This window comes from Trichomycterus rosablanca, chromosome 20 (genome assembly GCF_030014385.1).
Source record: "Trichomycterus rosablanca isolate fTriRos1 chromosome 20, fTriRos1.hap1, whole genome shotgun sequence".
Lineage (NCBI taxonomy): Eukaryota > Metazoa > Chordata > Actinopteri > Siluriformes > Trichomycteridae > Trichomycterus > Trichomycterus rosablanca.
The window spans coordinates 10,320,991-10,339,895 of record NC_086007.1 but is presented as its reverse complement, the minus strand read 5'-3'; the positions used below and the strand labels follow the sequence as shown (position 1 = coordinate 10,339,895).

At 40.4% G+C, this 18,905-nt stretch overlaps 1 protein-coding gene across 1 annotated transcript in view; it reads right to left on the bottom strand.

Moving 5' to 3' along the window:
• The window catches only part of tenm4 (teneurin transmembrane protein 4), a 349,240-nt gene that overhangs the window by 67,337 nt on the left and 262,998 nt on the right, over positions 1-18,905 (bottom strand). Inside the window, exons 19-22 of the mRNA XM_063016253.1 lie at positions 17,530-17,791; positions 12,166-12,433; positions 11,757-11,900; positions 7,299-7,548 (exon numbers count right to left, since the gene is read on the bottom strand). Of these exons, the coding sequence (XP_062872323.1) occupies positions 7,299-7,548; positions 11,757-11,900; positions 12,166-12,433; positions 17,530-17,791 (924 nt within the window). The remainder of the gene's footprint in view (positions 1-7,298; positions 7,549-11,756; positions 11,901-12,165; positions 12,434-17,529; positions 17,792-18,905) is intronic.

The following is an 18,905-nucleotide window of genomic DNA, read 5'->3' as shown; positions in this document are numbered from 1 at the left end:
CTCTATTAAACAATCAAATAGGTCCTGTGCTGAGTAAACCCCCCAGGTGGCTAATGTGTTGTCGGTATGCTCAGGTAGGTGTTCTGCCAATTTCCCTTGAGAGGGGAACTTTCTTATGAAGATATATGTGCTCTGAGGTCTGGTATCTAAAAACATTATGCATTTTCAAGCAGGAACGGCACACTGCTCAGCAAATAGCCTATTATACAACAGAGTCAGGCTGACACAGCCATCCCTCACATCCACACAGGGGGCTCGGCAACATCAATGCCTGACAAAATAGCTCCAATCAAGCTGGAGTAAGAGAGCCAGCTACCTGCTGGAACCTGAACTTCAATCGGGAGCTTGCTACAGTTCCCTCCTTTGCAAGCTAATCAAATAAAACAGGCAAGGAACCTGCACTGCAATTTAAAGTTTCACAGGTTGACAAGTTGAATAATTCTGGCATGCAGTCGGGCACTTCGATGTGACCGGACTTGGATGCTAACTTTAGGGCTGACCAATTCCAATCCAGAAAGGTTTCCAGAGTTTCCAGGCTCCAAGACACCTGACTTAATTCACTGGGCATTAACAGACATTGCTGCTGTGTTTCAGCAGGAACTATGAGTCAACTGCAGTCCTCAAGGTCAGGAATTGGGCAGTCTGCCCAGTCTGCCCAAGCCAATTACAGTCATCTCTAGCCTACAATTTTATTAACAGCTGGTACATCTTTTCAGATTTTTGTACAAACATTGACCAAGCATGACAAGACATTCTAATAAAAAGCATAACTGAGGTGTGCTAAGTGCTCTTTTGTCCTAGTGTCATTTTTTTTCTTATCTGGGTATATCCAGAAGAGCAGCAAAAATGGCCAAGGTGTTAGCTATGCTTTAAGAGAGTGAAAAAGGTCAAGAATCAAAAATGATTAAGCATCAGAACTTCTCTTTTCCAAAGAAGCAAAGGATTTCAACCTAAAATTTTTGTTGTACTGCTTTAGTTGTACCTGCCACACCCTACCACCTTCTGAATTAATTGATCAATGCTTCATACCGATTAATAACAAAACCCAGACAGCACACTGAAAGGGTGTAAACAGCCATGCCACAGCTATGGACGTCAAAGAGGGAATGGAAAAAAAAAACAGAGAAACAGATCTGTCGTCCTGCCAGCTTCGATTTGTTATGTGGGATGACAACTGACCTTCTGCTGAAGGTTTGGAAACACGCTAGTCTAACTGACCTGGGGCCAGAATGTCATATCTGCCTCTGCTGACCACACTGACTGATGACCTCCATTTAAAAATGAAGCAAAACAGGTTTGTCACAGAAAGTTCCAGTCTTGGTTTAAAAGAGATTACAGAGGCGTTGTACTCAAGAACTTAGACTTGTCCCTAGACATGCACTCATTCTCATACTTAGTCTTGTCCTCACAAACAAACTGTGTGGTTTTAAATTCCAGCCAGTACCCTCTCCAAAATACCCATCTGACCACTTAAAGACTGCAGAAGCCTGACTAAACCGAAGTATAATGCTGTGTCCATATATTTTTGGCTATACTTAACCATATGTTGCATATCTGGTATGATAACCTAAGACAGATGGAATGTTATGACTGGAACTTAAACAGTTAATGCTGAAGTTACATTTACATTTTTGGCATTTAACAGACGCTAACAATTATTACTGAATGCAATTTGAGCAATTGAGTATTAAGGGCAGTGGTGGGGCTTGAACCAGCAACCTTCTGATTACTAGTCCAGTACCTTAACCATGGAGCTAACACTGCCCTACATACACCGATCAGCCATAACATTAAAACCACCTCCTTGTTTCTACACACATTGTCCATTTTATCAGCTCCACTTATCATATAGGAGCACTTTGTAGTGCTACAATTACTGACTGTAGTCCATCTGTTTCTCTGCATGCTTTGTTAGCCCCCTTTCAAGCTGTTCTTCAATGGGCAGGACTTTCCCAAGACCACCACAGAGTAGGTATTATTTGGGTGGTGGATCATTCTCAGCACTGCAGTGACACTGACATGACGGTGGTGTGTTAGTGTGTGTTGTGCTGGTATGAGTGGATAAGACACAGCAGCGCTGCTGGAGTTTTTAAACACCTCACTGTTACTGCTGGACTGAGAATAGTCCACCAACCAAATATATCCAGCCAACAGCGCCCCGTGGGCAGCGTCCTGTGACCACTGATGAAGATCTCAAAGATGACCAGCTCAAACAGCGGCAATAGATGAGCGATCGTCTCTGACTTTACATCTACAAAGTGGATCAACTAGGTAGGAGTGTCTAATAGAGTGGACAGTGAGTGGTCACGGTATTTAAAAACTCCAGCAGCACTGCTGTGTCTGATCCACTCATACCAGCACCATGTCAGTGTCACTGCAGTGCTGAGAATGATCTAAATTATACCTACTCTGTGGTGGTCCTGACTATTGAAGAATATGGAGAAAGCAGGCTAAAAAGGTGTGTAGAGAAACAGACGGACTACAGTCAGTAATTGTAGAACTACAAAGTGCTTCTATATGGTAGGTGGAGCTGATAAAATGGATAGTGAGTGTACAAACAAGGAGGTGGTGTTAATATTATGGCTGATCACTGTATTTCCAATGTTTTACATTTACAGCACCTAGCAGACGCTTTTATCCAAAGCAACGTACAATTGTGACATTATACAGTCTAAGCAATTGACGGTTAAGGGCCTTGCTCAAGGGCCCAACAGTGGCAACCTGGTAGTGGTGGGGCTTGAACCAGCAACCTTCAGATTACTAGTCCAGAACCTCAACCGCTAAGGTACAACTGTGTTAAGACCCATCAATAGACTGCAAGCAGCTGGTATTGGCCACACCACCTTAGCCCAGTCTTAAACACCTCTAACGTCCTGTCAGTCAACATAAGCACCATGCTGCTCCCTGTCATGCTAGACAGATGTCTGTAAAACACCTTGTCCTCAGTGTCGAAGAATAACTCTCACATCCTGCAGTGTTTTCAAGCCCAGACATTCAATTTCCGAACGTCCGAAGCATTTACGATGACAAACTGCAATCTGTGACATCAAACTTCATTAATGAAGTGCACCCTTGGAAGGTGCTAAAAGCGGTTAAGTATGTAATTTGCCTCTGACCGAAATGTCAAGCTGTGCTGTATGTAAGGCAGTCAGCTTTTTCCCTCCCGTTCTCCAGGTGAGGAGGTGGTGATTACTGTCGTTATGGGAGCCGTGTCCCCCGAGGGCAGGAAATATTTAAAGCACTGAAACAGGGCTTATGCTAAGTCCAACACTGCGGCTCCATCTACTTGTCTGACATTTCGAATAATGGCCAGGGACTTGGACTCGCTCAGATATACTGGCGTAGCTATTTCTGCAAATGTTTACTTTAGTGTGTGACCATAACTTATGAAGGGTTGCAAGGTGTGCATCAAAATAATGTCTGTCCAATTCTACCAGCATTTTAAGTGGGCTGTCGGTTTAATGCCCTTTTCATAACTGTGTGGGAGGTAAATGTTTTTGAATTATTTAGTGAGAAACAGTTTCAGGATGTTTACTGAATGCACACTCTCTAAAAACCTATTTCCAAAATAGTTGGGACACTTTCTAAAAATGCAACAAAAACTGAAACTCAAAAAGCTGGGGCAGAGGCATGTTTACAATTGGGTCACATAGGGTTGCCAACTTTCAGAACTGGAAATAAGGAACACCCTGTTTACCTGAGCGGGGAGGGGGGGGGGGGGGGGGTTAGGAACATTATCAAAATGTTTAATTTAAGCTGTTTAACATATATTATTTTCATTCTTTAATGATAAATCAGAACCATATTTTAGGTAAAAGAACATGCATAAACATCATGTAACATTTTTTCTCAATAGTGAAAACAACATTTTTACATAATCCATCTTAACACCGACATGCAGCCCGGTTCTGGACTGCGTTGCTTAGGGGGGCAGTAAGAAAATTGGGGGAGGGTTGGGGCAATGCCCACCCCAGCGCCCCTCATAGCGCCGGCCCTGCTTGTGTTACTTTAGTTTCGCCCTAAGCCGGATTCGAACCTAGGGCAGAAGAACGTGCGCGATGCGCGCTGCCCACTGCGCTACTCAAACAGTGAAGTATTTATAGTGGTGGTAAATTCTTAACTATTAAATATTTAACTTATTACTTAGATTCATACACTGGAGTGAAGCCGGTTCAGCCAAATCATCTGAGTCAGAGGTGTTTCCAGTGAGTCGGCTCACTCGCCTTGTGTACTTAGCAGCAGCCAGTCAGAGGACTCGTAGGATCCGGGTTAATTAAGATTTCAGACTCGTGATTCCTGATTCAGTACAAAGATTCGAATCATTAACCCGGGTGATTCAGGAACCGCCCAGCTCTAGTATTGAACAGTCTAATCTGCAGCATTTCTCTCCCATTGATAAAAATACGGAACAAAGCGCGTCCCGTATCAGTTCAATACGGAACGCGACATTTAGTTTCCAAATACGGAACGATTCCGTATTTTACGGGACGGTTGGCAACCCTAGGGTCACATGACTTTTCTTTAATTATACTTATTTAATTATAAATTTTTTATTTTTGCCCATTCTTGCTGTATACAAGACTTGAGATGCTCAACAGTCATTGGTCACTGTTGTCTGATTCTTCTCTTCATGATGCACCATACATTTTAATAGGACACAGATCTGGACTGCAGGCAGGCCAGTCAAGCACATGCACTCTGTATCTCTGGAGCTACATTGTTGTGACTCGTCTGACCATAGAACATGTTTACACTGTCTTTCGGTCCCTCTCAGATGACTCTTTTCATAACAGTTTCAGGTACTCCTGAACCCATGTGGCTACGCCCATCACAGTTGCATGATGGTTTCTTAAACAATACCACCTTGGGGCTTGATGGCAGTTTCCACCTCTGTCCTTTACATACTGAGATTGTCCACTGACTCTCTAAATCTTTTCATTATATTATGGACTGTAGATGGCAAAAGACCTAAATTCTTTGCAATTCTGCACTGAAAAACATTGTCTTTGAAGTGACTGACAGTTCTCAAAGTTTGGCACAGAGTGGTGAACCATGACCCATCCCTGTTCGCAAAGAGTAGGCTTTTGGTGGATGCTTCTCAATCTTAATGGCCGCATCTGTTACCAGTTAAACTGCTAACAGTGAAACCCTCAAGAACAGTGTTACTTGTACAACTTTAGTCTTAGACTCTGTCCTAACTCTTTCTAAGTGTCTCTAAGTGTCTAAACTTTAAACTCTGTACCAACTCTTTGCACAATGCCATTGTTTGTCAGTGAAAAACCTGAAAATATTTTCTTTGTACTTTTTGTCATTAACCTGCAAGCTTTTGGAGCATCAACACCTCTGAATAGCATGGAATAGCATACAATAGTGTTATGAAACTTGCGATGCATGAAAGGAACAAATGATCCCATCAGAAATCTCTTACCTGTGTCTGAAATCTTTATTTCTGTATGGTTTTAAAGAAGGACAGCAGGAAAAAAGAGAAGGTAAGGAAAGAAGGATGAGAAAACAGGATTAGAAAGGTAGATTGTGTTAGTTTTTAGTTCATGCAGTAAGGATTCTAAAATGTAAAGTGTGCTAATCACCCTGATTTACTAAAACCTTAAATAAAGTGTAGTAATTTGTTAGTGCAATTTATTGGATTATATGTGTGGTTAGTGGACGTGCTTTGGATATTTAATACAGTGGTACCTTGTAACTCAACGTCCCCTAAAATCAAAATCTTTGAAAGTCAATGACCTTCGTCAAGAATTTTTTTCCCCTAAACTCAACGTTTCCCTTAAACTTAACGTGTTCAGTTTGTTTTTTAAAAATGAATGTATTTAATTTCAAATAAACAATGAAGAGTCACTTTGTTCAGCGCTCGGCTTGAGCTGTGCGGTAATACGTCATCAAAGTGTGCATATGAGATGAAACGGCATTTGTGTGGAATAACCATCAGATTCAGTCTGAAAGCGTCCACATGTATCTGTGTTTAGCTGGATTTTCCTCCTGTTTCACTTTTAAACTTGTGTTACAGCTCGAGGTTCTGAGAAATTGTAAAAATAAGCTTTTTATTTCAGTGTTTTTATATTATATTTGTGTTATTTTCAGTGTATAAGTGTATAAGACCTAAATATATTCAGGTCTACGGGACCATGGAACATATTAACAGGTTTCCCATACATCCTTATGGGAAAAAATACCTTGAAACTCAACGCCTTTTAAACTCAACGCCAGTCCCAGAACCAATTGACATTGAGTTTCAAGGTACCCCTGCAATTGTAAAAAACAGTATGTAAATATCTTTTTTGTGTGTGCTGTTTGATCTTGATAACCACTGGTTTAGGAAGTTGTGTAGACATACATAACAGCCAACAATATCTCATTAATTTATTTTTTAATGTTTACTGATTCGTAACATAATTAAATAAAATCAGGCCACTCTTGAATAAAATCAGGGCGCAGGCAAATATAAACTGGCTTGTACACTGTGCCTGCATAATGTGTTTTCTATTAGTAATGACAGTGTGTGCAAGAAGGAAATAAACCCTCCACTGCTGCACTATCCACATATATTTACTGTTATGGTAAAATGCAAATAAAGAACAATACAATAATCTAAAGGTCCAATAGCCTTTCCGCAGGATGCAATATCAATAAAAGCATTATTTGCTTCTGCTCAGACTTCTAGAATATACTAACATTGCTAGGTAAGAGATACATCTCTTATAATGGTTTTCTTTACATGACTATATCAGCAACCTGGGTGAAAACCATGCATCAGATTACTACCTGCTTCCAGTAGTAATAATGCATACATTAATGCAAATAATGCCAACATTCCACTTAATAATGCACAATGCGAGTGCTAAATCAGTACATTTACATTACTGGTGCTCTGTACTCTTAAGTACAAACAGCCCAGATATCATTATTTATGAAGACATGCACAATCTTTTAGTAAATCAGGGCTTTAAACTGTTGTTATGCTTAAAGAATAGACAGAATAAGAGAAAAATTAGAGAGGTATGCAAAATATATACAGGTTAATTTATAACATGTCAAACATAATACTGTATATAATTAATAGTATATAAATATTTTATTTTCCTATATATGAGCCATATAATGTGGATAGTATGGATCGGAATAAAAAAAAAAAAAATGAATCCGATCCTTTGATACATTTAATATTCATTCCCATCCACCCTATAAGTCCATTCTATCAACATCAGAATTTTAGGCATTGTTATTAAGCATATTATCTATGTGTGTATGTCACTGTGAGCGTGTATAAATCAGACATGACTTACCTGAGCTCCAGGACGCTGGTGACATTCCCAGTGGTAAATATTCGACGGATATAGTTGAAGTCACCCACAAATAAGCTGCCATCTGAGCCACAGGCCAGAGCCACCGGAGCTAGAAGCTTATTTCCATCAGCCAGGCCGTTACAGCTCGGACAGGAAATGCTGCGTCGCCGTCCGTTACCCATGATACTCCCGATGACAGGGGGCTGCTGGGAAATGAAGACATTCTCGCCGTTGCCCTTGTGCAGGATGCCTAAAGGGAAGGACAAAATATATTATGCTGACATTCTGGGGGCAAAAAGTCTGAGACCATGAGTGAACATGTCTCTGTTTTGCATTTTCCTCAGACTGAATACAGTGTTTTGCATTAGAAATCATTTCATCATAATTTGAGACAATATATATTATATGATATATAGTATGTGGCTCTACTGAAAATAGCAAGGGCATTTTTTCTTTGTATCTTTCTTTGTATAGAACATTGGATTTTCTGGTGTTTTACCCTTTCCATTGAAGCAGCTGCTCAAACAACTTTAATCATGTAAATTTCATTAATTCATTTATATTATTAAATCTGAAACCACTTTCTACACTCACTATCAATTTTATCAGCTCCAACTACCATATAGAAGCACTTTGTAGTTCTACAATTACTGACTGTAGTCCATCTGTTTCTCTACATATCTTTTTAGCCTGTTTTCACCCTGTTCTTCAATGGTCAGGACCCCCACAGGACCACCACAGAGCATGTATTATGTAGGTGGTGGATCATTCTGTGTTAGTGTGTGTTGTGCTGGTATGACTGGATCAGACACAGCAGCGCTGCTGGAGTTTTTAAATACTGTGTCCACTCACTGTCCACTCCATTAGACACTCCTACCTAGTTGGTCCACCTTGTAGATGTAAAGTCAGAGACGATCGCTCATCTATTGCTGCTGTTTGAGTTGGTCATCTTCTAGACCTTCATCAGTGGTCACAGGACGCTGCCCATGGGGCGCTGTTGGCTGGATATGTTTGGTTGGTGGACTATTCTCAGTACAGCAGTAACAGTGAGGTGTTTAAAAACCTCCAGCAACGTTGCTGTGTCTGATTTACTCATACTAGCACAACACACACTAACACACCACCACCATGTCAGTGTCACTGCAGTGCTGAGAATGACCCACCACCAAAATAATACCTGCTCTGTGGTGGTCCTGTGGGGGTCCTGACCATTGAAGAACAGGGTGAAAAGATGGACTACAGTCAGTACTTGTAGAACTACAAAGTGCTTCTATATGGTAAGTGGAGCTGATAAAATGGACAGTGTGTGTAGAAACAAGGAGGTGGTTTTAATGTTTTGATTGATTTGCCCATATCAAATATTAAGAAATTTTAAAATTCTACTTTTCACCCAAACTGTCATGGGGTGAAATAATTTGTAATAAAAAGAATTGTATTTAATTCGTGATACAAAATAGAAGCAGGTTCCTAGTGGTCCCAGACTGGTGGCCCCACTGTGTATACTGGACAGCGTTTTTATATTAAAAGCAGTATTTTTATATCATTTCAATTGTCTGTATTGATGCAACAGAAGCATGACATTTTAATGCTGATTTAACTTTATTCATAAGAGCTTTCCCTGGTTTTAAGCAACAGGATTCCTTCTACTGCATGAGAGACGATTTCAGATTATTACTAACCAAGACCGAGACTAGCTGAAGAGAAGCTGATCAAGTGGAATTCACATTTATTGGTCTGAGACGTTTATTCCCATTGCTTATGTGAATAGGTTTTATCTGAAGTAACATTTGCTTTATCCATGACTTATTATTTAATAATTACTTATGCAACATGAGAGACTTGGGACTTACATTCTTATGTATTTTATCACTTATTACTTTTATAGATGTTATGAAAGATCTTTCTTCTTTGTGCAACCTTTTCTTCCATGCCTTAGCAGCCTTAAAATTTGTTACAAACATATATTTTTGTGATTTTTAGGGCCAGTTTGGATTTTTCTTTCGTCCATGGAGACCAAGTTAAATAATATTTTCTATGCTTTTTTATACTTTCTATGCAAATTAATTATTAAGCTAATTTGCTTTATATTTTTGACTAAAATAATGTAAGAAAAGCCACAATAAAAGCAATGAAGGAATTCAGATTAACATTTTATTTTGGACATAAAAGTCCTACACAACTTAGGACAAGCACATACAAATAGCTCACTCACTTTCCTAACCGCTTATCCAATCAGGGCCACGGGGTAGGGTGCTGGAGCCTATCCCAGCTTTTTAATGGGCGCAAGGCACACAGTAACACCCTGGACAGGGCGCCAGTCCATAGCAGGGCAGACACACATACACACACATTCACCTATAGGGCAATTCAGTGTCTCCAATTAACCTGACTGCATATTTTTGGACTTTGGGAGAACTCCGCACAGAAAGGACCCGGACCACCCCGCCTGGGGATCAAACCCAGGACCTTCTTGCTGTGAGGCAACAGTACTACCCACCGAGCCACCTTGCTTATATACTAATACAATCAACAACTGTAACTTCACCAAGGTTTTCCAGACTTGAACATATTTATCTATGCTCAGAGGTTTTGCTGACTATTCCAGACACATAGGTTTACAAACTCTTAGCCTTCTTAACCTGTTTTGAGGACATATTTAGCAGTAACACCAACAGGGGCCTGTATTTTAAGTTGTTTTGGTTAATTTGTGCTAAAATTATTACCAAACTATACCTTCAAATAATTCTGCTCTAAAAAATGTAAAGCATGACTAGGATGTGTAGTTATGATAAGTGAGGGACGAGAGTGTGGGAAAGCATGAATAAATAAAATATTGAAAGAAGAAACATACAGATTTAAGTTCAAAGAAAATACTCAGCCTGAGAGGTTTGTTCTCCTGCTGACTGAATTGCTATCATTGACAGATCGAAGTACCACCTGCGCTCCGTACGCGCCTGTTGTTAGTACGCCTCATTTCACACCGAGTGTGCATAGACGCTGACGGGGAAGCATCCTGATAAAAAGTGTCCGGCACGTATGGCTTCTTTCTTTCAGAAGCAATTCGGTGGAAGGATAAAAATCGACCTCATAGCAAAAACATTATAAAAGATGAAAGAAAGAGTGGATGAGCCGTTTCCTACATGTCAGAATGTCAGAAAAGTCCAAGTGCTGAAATAACTGTAGCATTGCTAATGGTTTTACGGCAGGGTGCGTGTGAATGAACGTACACTAGTGTATATTTTTGGCCACCGTGCTGTGACTAAATCTGTGTGTGTCTGTCTGCTTCTTTGTGTAAGCTCACCATTCTAAATGCTAAGTGTTTGGTGTCTGTCACACACTGTTGTGCGATATGTGTTATAAAGCCCTGAAACACCAAGAGCTGAGCAAACATACCAGTCCCCTCATCCAACTGGTCCTGAGTCACTGCACCCACACACCACTAACACACACAGATACACCAGTAACACACACAGATACACCACTAACACACACCGATACACTAATAACACACACAGACACTCTAACACACACAGATACACCACTAACACACACAGACACTCTAATAACACACACAAACACATTGCTAACACACACCGACACACTAATAACACACACTAACACAATAAAGACTCAGGAACAAGAGAAATCTGTAAACCCAATTAGAATAAACCAAATTACACAAAAACTCAGAACTAAATATCTGAATTATTGGGAAACTGAAACTAAAACTCAAAGTAAAATGCAGTGTTATTTGGCCCTAAACAGACACTACAGTGCAGCAGATTATCTGAGCACAGTATCCGACCCTAAATTAAGAAACACCCTGACGAGGTACAGACTGAGCGCACACGACCTGGCCGTGGAGACGGGGCGACACACCCGGTCTTGGCTGCCCCGGGAGGAGCGGTCGTGTCAGCACTGCACTCTCAGTACAGTAGAGACGGAGCTGCACTTCCTCACCCGGTGTACCAAGTACCACCACGTCCGCTCCCAATTCTTCCCTAAATTTAATAACATCATCCCCAACTTTACCTCCCTCCCAGACCCCGACAAACTGCCCCATCTACTGGGGGAACACAGAGAGAGCTGCACACTAGCAGCACTCTATACACACACCTGCCACCAGGTGAGGGACAGTGGGTGACCATGTCTCATACACACATACACACACGCACACGCACAAACTGATTGTTTTACTACCTCATTATTGTAAATATTATACTTTTTATTGTTATTATTTTGCACTGTTTTTATTAATATTTTATTCTATTCTATATTTTTTTGCACATGTAACTGTTCTGTATATTTTTGTTCTTTCTTATTTTTATTGTTTATATTTCCCTGTAACTTGCTTTGGCAATACGAATGTCCTTATTTGTCATGCCAATAAAGCTTCTTTTGAGTTTGAGTTTGAGTGTGTGTGTGTGTGTGAGAGAGAGAGAAAGAGAGAGATCTCACCACTCTGGATGTTAAGCGCATGGTGTTTGTCGATGCTCCAGCCCCCCAGGTTAGACGCTGTGCTTTCATATCCCTGTAGAATTGCCGTCCTCTTCTCCCACAGGATCATATCAGGACATGACTCGTACTCAAATCCCACAGACACTGTCCAAACAAAGCACTCCATGATCAGCATACAGTGTCGACTCTACCAAAACTACTATTATATTTCATTTACAACTGCATAGTAAGGAAACACTAGAGTGCACTATAAAAGGTTTTTCAAATAACCAAAACAAATCCAATGTGCTTATATATAAAGCAGCTATATAAGCAAATTATATTTCAAGGTGTCTCCAAAAATTAAGACCTTAATGGTAACAAGAGAAATGTTTACTCCATTTGTTTAACCTCATGATAATCTACTCACCAAACGCCTCGGACAGGCCGTACACCTTCTGGCTGTAGACGTCGGTCTTGTCCCACACAAAGTCATAAGAAAGGTTGGGCGCTGCTGAGAACCACTTCCTATAGAGACGGCCTTCCACAGCCACCATAAGGTGCACCTTCATAAGACTAAATGGGATGATTGTGTGGGTCAGTGTGACCCTAAGAACAGACTTATAACCTGCTGTGCGGCTGCTCAAGTAGTTCAGGCGTAGATCCGTACCAGGGATACGCACCTCCTCCTGAAGAGCCTGGACAAACCAAGGAGAAATTTCTCATCAAGTCATTTAATCAAGTTATTAAAGTAATATTATACGATGGGCAAATTACAAGTGTGGAACTTAATGGATTCCTTGACACGGCACATATTTTATGGACTAAAGCAATGAGTCCAGATGTGCAAAGCTGTAAGGGAATATGAAAATGTGCATTTTGGGAGTTTTTTCTGGGAGTATTCATTTTGGGAGTGTTTTCTGTTTTACATCTCTATTAAAAGTTAAAAATCTTAAGGTGCATTGCATATTAAAACAAGATTTCTTTATAAGACACATTAATATAACCATTAGTGACAATATTAAATAAACTACAAATCATTGGCAACTACTATAAATCATAAGTTATGTTTAATGACTAAAATGACTCAGAAACTATTAACAAACAAAGTCAAACAATAACTTCCGCCGCTCAGGTGGCACAGCGGTGAAAACACACGCTAGCGCACCAGAGGTGGGATTTCGAATACATCGTATTGAAGCTCTGCCATCCGGCTGGGCTGAGTGACCACATGAACAACGATTGGCCTGTTGTTCATATAGGGGTGGGGTATTAAGCCGGATAGGGACTCCTCGTAACTGATGCACTATGACCTCTGCTGGCTGATTGATGGCACCTGCACAGAGGTGGGGAAAGAGTGCAGATCAGGGTGTGTCTCTCCGCACACAAGGTTGATTCGTATATATGCACTCGCATAGTGTTGGTGACAAAATGCATACGGCTGCTGGCCATGTGTCGGAGGGGGCGTGGGTTAGCTTCGTTCTCCTCAAATCAGAGCATGGGTCAACATTAGTGGAGAGGAAGCGTGACGCAATCGGGCAATTGGACGTGCTAAAAAGTCGGTAGAGTCTTTTTAGAAAAGCTTCAAGATTCCAGATACAGTGTTGTTATTAATTAGTTATAGCTATTATTAGTTTAACCAACACTTTAATTGTTTAGAATTCAGACTGATGACCTAACCTCAGTCATGCTATTTATGTTCATGTAGCTAATCCACATTACTGTCATGTTCAATAAACACTAAAGCCCTGCTGACCTGAAACTCAACATTGTGTTTAATAATTCTAAGTTGCCATGAATCATTAACAGGTGAACAATGAAAAAATTAGCATTTCTTGATACATTTCAGACCTTAAGTAGTTCAATAGGAAATACTCTTCTATCACATAGAGTCCAGTGGTCAAAATGTGGTAGATTCCTCATCGTTTTATTAGTTTTTCTTGAATATCTTTATGACAAACACGGCAGTACTCTCATTAAGTCACCACATGTAGCACTTTGCATCTCAGACAGGACCAGAGCAATTAACCCAGCCACTGAGTCAAAAAAGGGCAGAGATAAAAGACACCACAATGACAAAAAGAGTGTTATCTAAATCAGGCTTGTTTGTAAACCCGAATAAAGACAGGGAACCAGAGCGTGGACTGTTAATACTGCTGATTGGTGTAAGTTATTTTATGACATCACATGTAACCGTGTACAACAAACTGAGATGCACTGTGTATTCTGACACCTTTCTATCAGAACCAGCATTGACTTCTTCAGCAATCTGAGCTACAGTAGCTCGTCTGTTGGATCGGCCTGCCTTCGCTCCCCACGTGCATCAATGAGTCTTGGCCGCCCACGACCCTGTCGCCGGGTTTACCACTGTTCCTTTCTTGATAAGACTTTACTGACTTTATAAAGACCACTTTTATAAAGACCATTTTATCCTCAAAGTTGATATGTTAGAAGCAGGAAAAATGGACCACTTTTGATAGATACTGACCACTGCAGACCGTGAACACCCCACGAGAGCTGCAGTTTTGGTGATGCTCTGACCCAGTCGTCTAGCCATCACAATTTGGCCCTTGTCAAACTTGCTCAAATCCTCACGCTTGTCCATTTTTCCTGGTTCTAATGAGGATAAAATGTTTACTTGCTGCCTAGTATATTCTACCCAGTGTTATCAGTGTTATTCACTTCACCTGTCAGCAGTCACAATGTTATGCCTGATCAGTGTATATTTATATATATATGCGTATGTTGTACAAGGTTCTCCTGGCCATTGTGGGTTTTGCTTACTAAAATGCTTGACATTGCAGCAGTTATTCTTAGAAATCTGCAGCACAGTTTACCTTCGTAAGAAAGAAATGGTGGTTGAATCATATAAAAAAGTCTGATAATATTTATAGAGTTTGACTGTAGCATACTTAGGAAATCATATGATTTCATGATAACATGATTTTTTTTGGAATAAAATGAACTGTAAACAGAATTATCAACATATACACTGATCAGGCATAACATGGACCATTGACAAGTGAAGTGAATAACACTGATTATCTCTTCATCACGGCACCTGTTAGTGGGTGGGATATAAAAGGCAGCAAGTGAACATTTTATCCTCAAAGTTGATGTTTTAGAAGCAGGAAAAATGGGCAAGCGTAAGGATTTGAGCGAGTTTGACGAGGGCCAAATTGTGATGGCTAGACGACTGGGTCAGAGCATCTCCAAAACTGCAGCTCTTGTGGGGTGTTCCCGGTCTGCAGTGGTCAGTATTTATCAAAAGGGGTCCAAGGAAGGAACAGTGGTAAACCGGCAACAGGGTCATGGGGGGCCAAGGCTCAAATTGCTGAAGTAGTTAATGCTGGTTCTGATAGAAAGGTGTCAGAATACACAGTGCATCGCAGTTTGTTGCATATGGGGCAGCAAAGGGGGGACCAACACAATATTATGAAGGTGGTTATAATGTTAAGTTATGTTATTTTAATCCCTTTTTTTCCAGCATTATCCAGAGCTTAGCATTTAGCTGCATACTTAAAATAGCTGTTAACACACTTCAGACTGACTTGCATGTTTAGTGTGGAAATGACATGGTAGTTGGACAAATACTTCAATAATATGAAAGAATTATTGTGAGAATTTGCATAAAGAAGCAATTATGGATTCATAAAGCAACCAAAATGTGTTTTTTTGCCTAGGCCACTGAGAGAAGTGATGTAACAGTCTTGATCTGATATTAATAAAAATGTTATAAAATAATTAAAAGAGAAGAAACAGATGTAGTTACAGTTAAGTGCATGAATAGGTGCTGAAAAACACACTGCATTATTAAACAACAAACCATCACTCGTTAACTCACTGCAGACATGCAGATGTATCTGCTTCAAAAAAATCATGATCTAGACAAACCCTTTGCCACAACCATTTGTGCCGTAACCCCGTCACCCTCACCAGAAAATAATTATCTCCTAAGAAAAAACATTGCTTCTCACTAGTGACTGCAAACTCTTGATATAGAAATTCAATAAGCGTCTGCTTTCCACTAAATGCAATTATCCTTGCTCTGCAAAATGCTTGTGCGGTAAATTGGACTGTGCATCTCCAACCAATTACAAAGCCCTGATGAAAGTGTTGCCACCAGCAAAAGTTACTTCTCCATTTCAGCTTGATGTATGCTTCTTCTAATCTGCTTCGTCTAGATATATTGGCGTAGATAGGGCCCTTTCTCAGTAAACAGCTAGCATATGATTCACAAAGATAGGACACTGCAGGGATGCAATCCATTTATGGGCAGCAGTGAATGGTTAAACGTTTACTGGCTGCTCAAAGTTCAGCAGAAATAATCTGCATGCAGAGCCGGGCAAAAAAATGCACTTAATATTAAATCCACAATGAAAAGTAGAAAAATAAAACATAATAAACTAGTGTCATTACTAGGGGGTGCAACACAGCAACATGCAATATTTGCCAAAATATGTGAACAGCACTCCAATTATTGAGTTCAGATATTTTAGCTAAAGACTAAAATCAATTATATAATATACACGATCAGCCATAACATTAAAACCACCTCCTTGTTTCTACACTCACTGTCCATTTGATCAGCTCCACTTACCACATAGGAGCCCTTTGTAGTTCTACAATTACTGACCGTAGTCCATCTGTTTCTCTGCATGCTTTGTTAGCCCCCTTTCATGCTGTTCTTCAATGGTCAGGACTCTCCCAGGACCACTACACAGTAGGTATTATTTGCAGAACTGCAGTGACACTGACATGGTGGTGGTGTATTAGTATGTGTTGTGCTGGTATGAGTGAATCAGACACAGCAGTGCTGCTGGAGTTTTTAAACACCTCACTGTCACTGCTGGACTGAGAATAGTCCACCAACCAAAAATATCCAGCCAACAGCGCCCTGTGACCAACTCAAACAGCAGCAATAGATGAGCGATCGTCTCATCTACAAGGTGGACCAACTAGGTAGGAGTGTCTAATAGAGTAGACAGTGAGTGGACACGGTATTAAAAAAAAAAACTCCAGCAGCGCTGCAGTGTCTGATCCACTCATACCAGCACAACACACACTAACACACCACCACCATGTCATTGTCACTGCAGTGCTGAGAATGATCCACCACCAAATAATACCTGCTCTGTGGTGGTCCTGTGGGGGTCTTCAAAGAACAGCATGAAAACAGGCTAAAAAGTATGTAGAGATATGGTATATGGTATATCTACGTATATAGTACGTGGAGCTGATAAAATGGACAATGAGTGTAGAAACAAGGAGGTGGTTTTAATGTTATGGCTGATCAGTGTAAATTATATATGGAGGCAAGTGAAGGATGTTATAGATGTGAGTTTTTTTTCCTTTGGGGGGTGGTTGGTCCTTGTTAGCCAGTATAGAAAAAGTATAAACCAGTCTATAAAGAGAACTAGAGGTTTCTAATTTTACTATTAATAAACTGCAAATACATTTGTTTATACATAAAACATTGACAGCCAAATCATTTCTACTATGTTGAAATAAAATAGTACATATGATTTACATTCTGCTTGGTCAAATGTCACTTCCCCTGATGTGTTTTTACATCAGATTTGATAGGCTCTTTTTTTCCAACATTTTGTTGAATCATGGCGCACTTGAAAGAAAAATATGCTTACAAATGCATTCATATAAACATGTCAGCTTATATTCACAGCTCTATATTTCAGAATACAGTCTATACCAAAGTAATAACACACAACAAAAGCAAAACAGCTTCCCAATTCATGACATGGTTTTCTACCGATGTGTTTCTTCTATAACGTACCTGTATTTCTGGTACTACGATTCCTCTGTCCTGACAGGCTGTGGCGAAAGCAGTAAGGGGAGCAGGTAGCACTATGGGACTCGGGCGTGTGAAGCTGCTCAGATCGCAGCTGGGAATGTCGTTCACTTCGTGCCGCATGACCACAGTGTCCATGACGAAGAAACGGGACCATGGCAGCCACAGCGTGTGTTCCTGCATGATGAATGGAGCGCGCTCAAAGCGAAGCGCCACGGCCAGACCACCACTGGACAGCAGGTCAAAACTGGAAATAAAGTTTAGTAGTTTAGTGATGTGACCACACACTGATAATCTGGATTTCTTGCATACTTCTATTAGACAAGCTGTACAGTAAAAGGATGTTTACTCACTCAACACTTTTGTAGCCATCATAAAATTGACTAATTGTTAACTGCTGTTAACTTGCAATGCTGGCAATTCTGTATTTACAGTTAGAAACCTGTGACTTAAGTTATTTTTGAATGTGAATTCTTTACCACCCTCTTACACTCATTTATCAGATAGTTGAAAGTTGCTAGTCAGCCCAGAGGCATGCTTTTAAAAAACTGAGGAAAGCTGAATATAATGAGCCAACCAACAGGGACACATGACGACACCTGCCAAACTTTAGACAGATGTGAGAACTTCAATCAAAGGTGAGATTACACTGTAATATTAAAAACTCATTTTTATTCCAACATTAAGCCAATAGATGCCGTAAGTTTTTGTATGGTGTCAAAATAGGGCCAAAAGTATTGAGAACCAATAAGCAGATTTTGAGAACCCAAAAGCAGATCTTGAGTCCACTGTGTATTGTGTACACTGTGTACATTTACAAATAATCAGTTTTTTGCTTTCCACTGCACTTTTTCTCAATCACGCTTTTTACGCATTCTCAGCCTTTCTCTTAGCTCAAAATTTTTCTACAGTAACAGTTTTGGCATGTTTTTATGGGTGGGCGGGATCTCGTCACTCATTGACTGCTGGAAATAAGCCCCGCCAGAACCCTATTTTGACGGGTGGCCGGGATCTCGTCAGTCATTGGCTGCTGGAGATAAGCCCCGCTCACCAAGTACATCCTACGTCTCCCTAATCCAGCCTGAAATAGTTCCAACTCCTCTGAAGGAGATGGGGTGTTGTCTGAATTTTCATTTGGCAAGCTGAAGTTACAAGGAAAGGGCTTTGACAACTTTGTGATCGTGCAATCTTTAGAGGCAACTGTAAATCGCCGCTTGCTAGCTACTCTCTGCCTCTGGAAGAGAGATGGAAATGACCTACATGAAAAAGGGGACCAATAAGGAAGGCTAACAAACCAAAAATGTATATAAAGTTTTTGCTTTGGAATAACATAGACACTCTGTAGTCAGATATTCAAGATT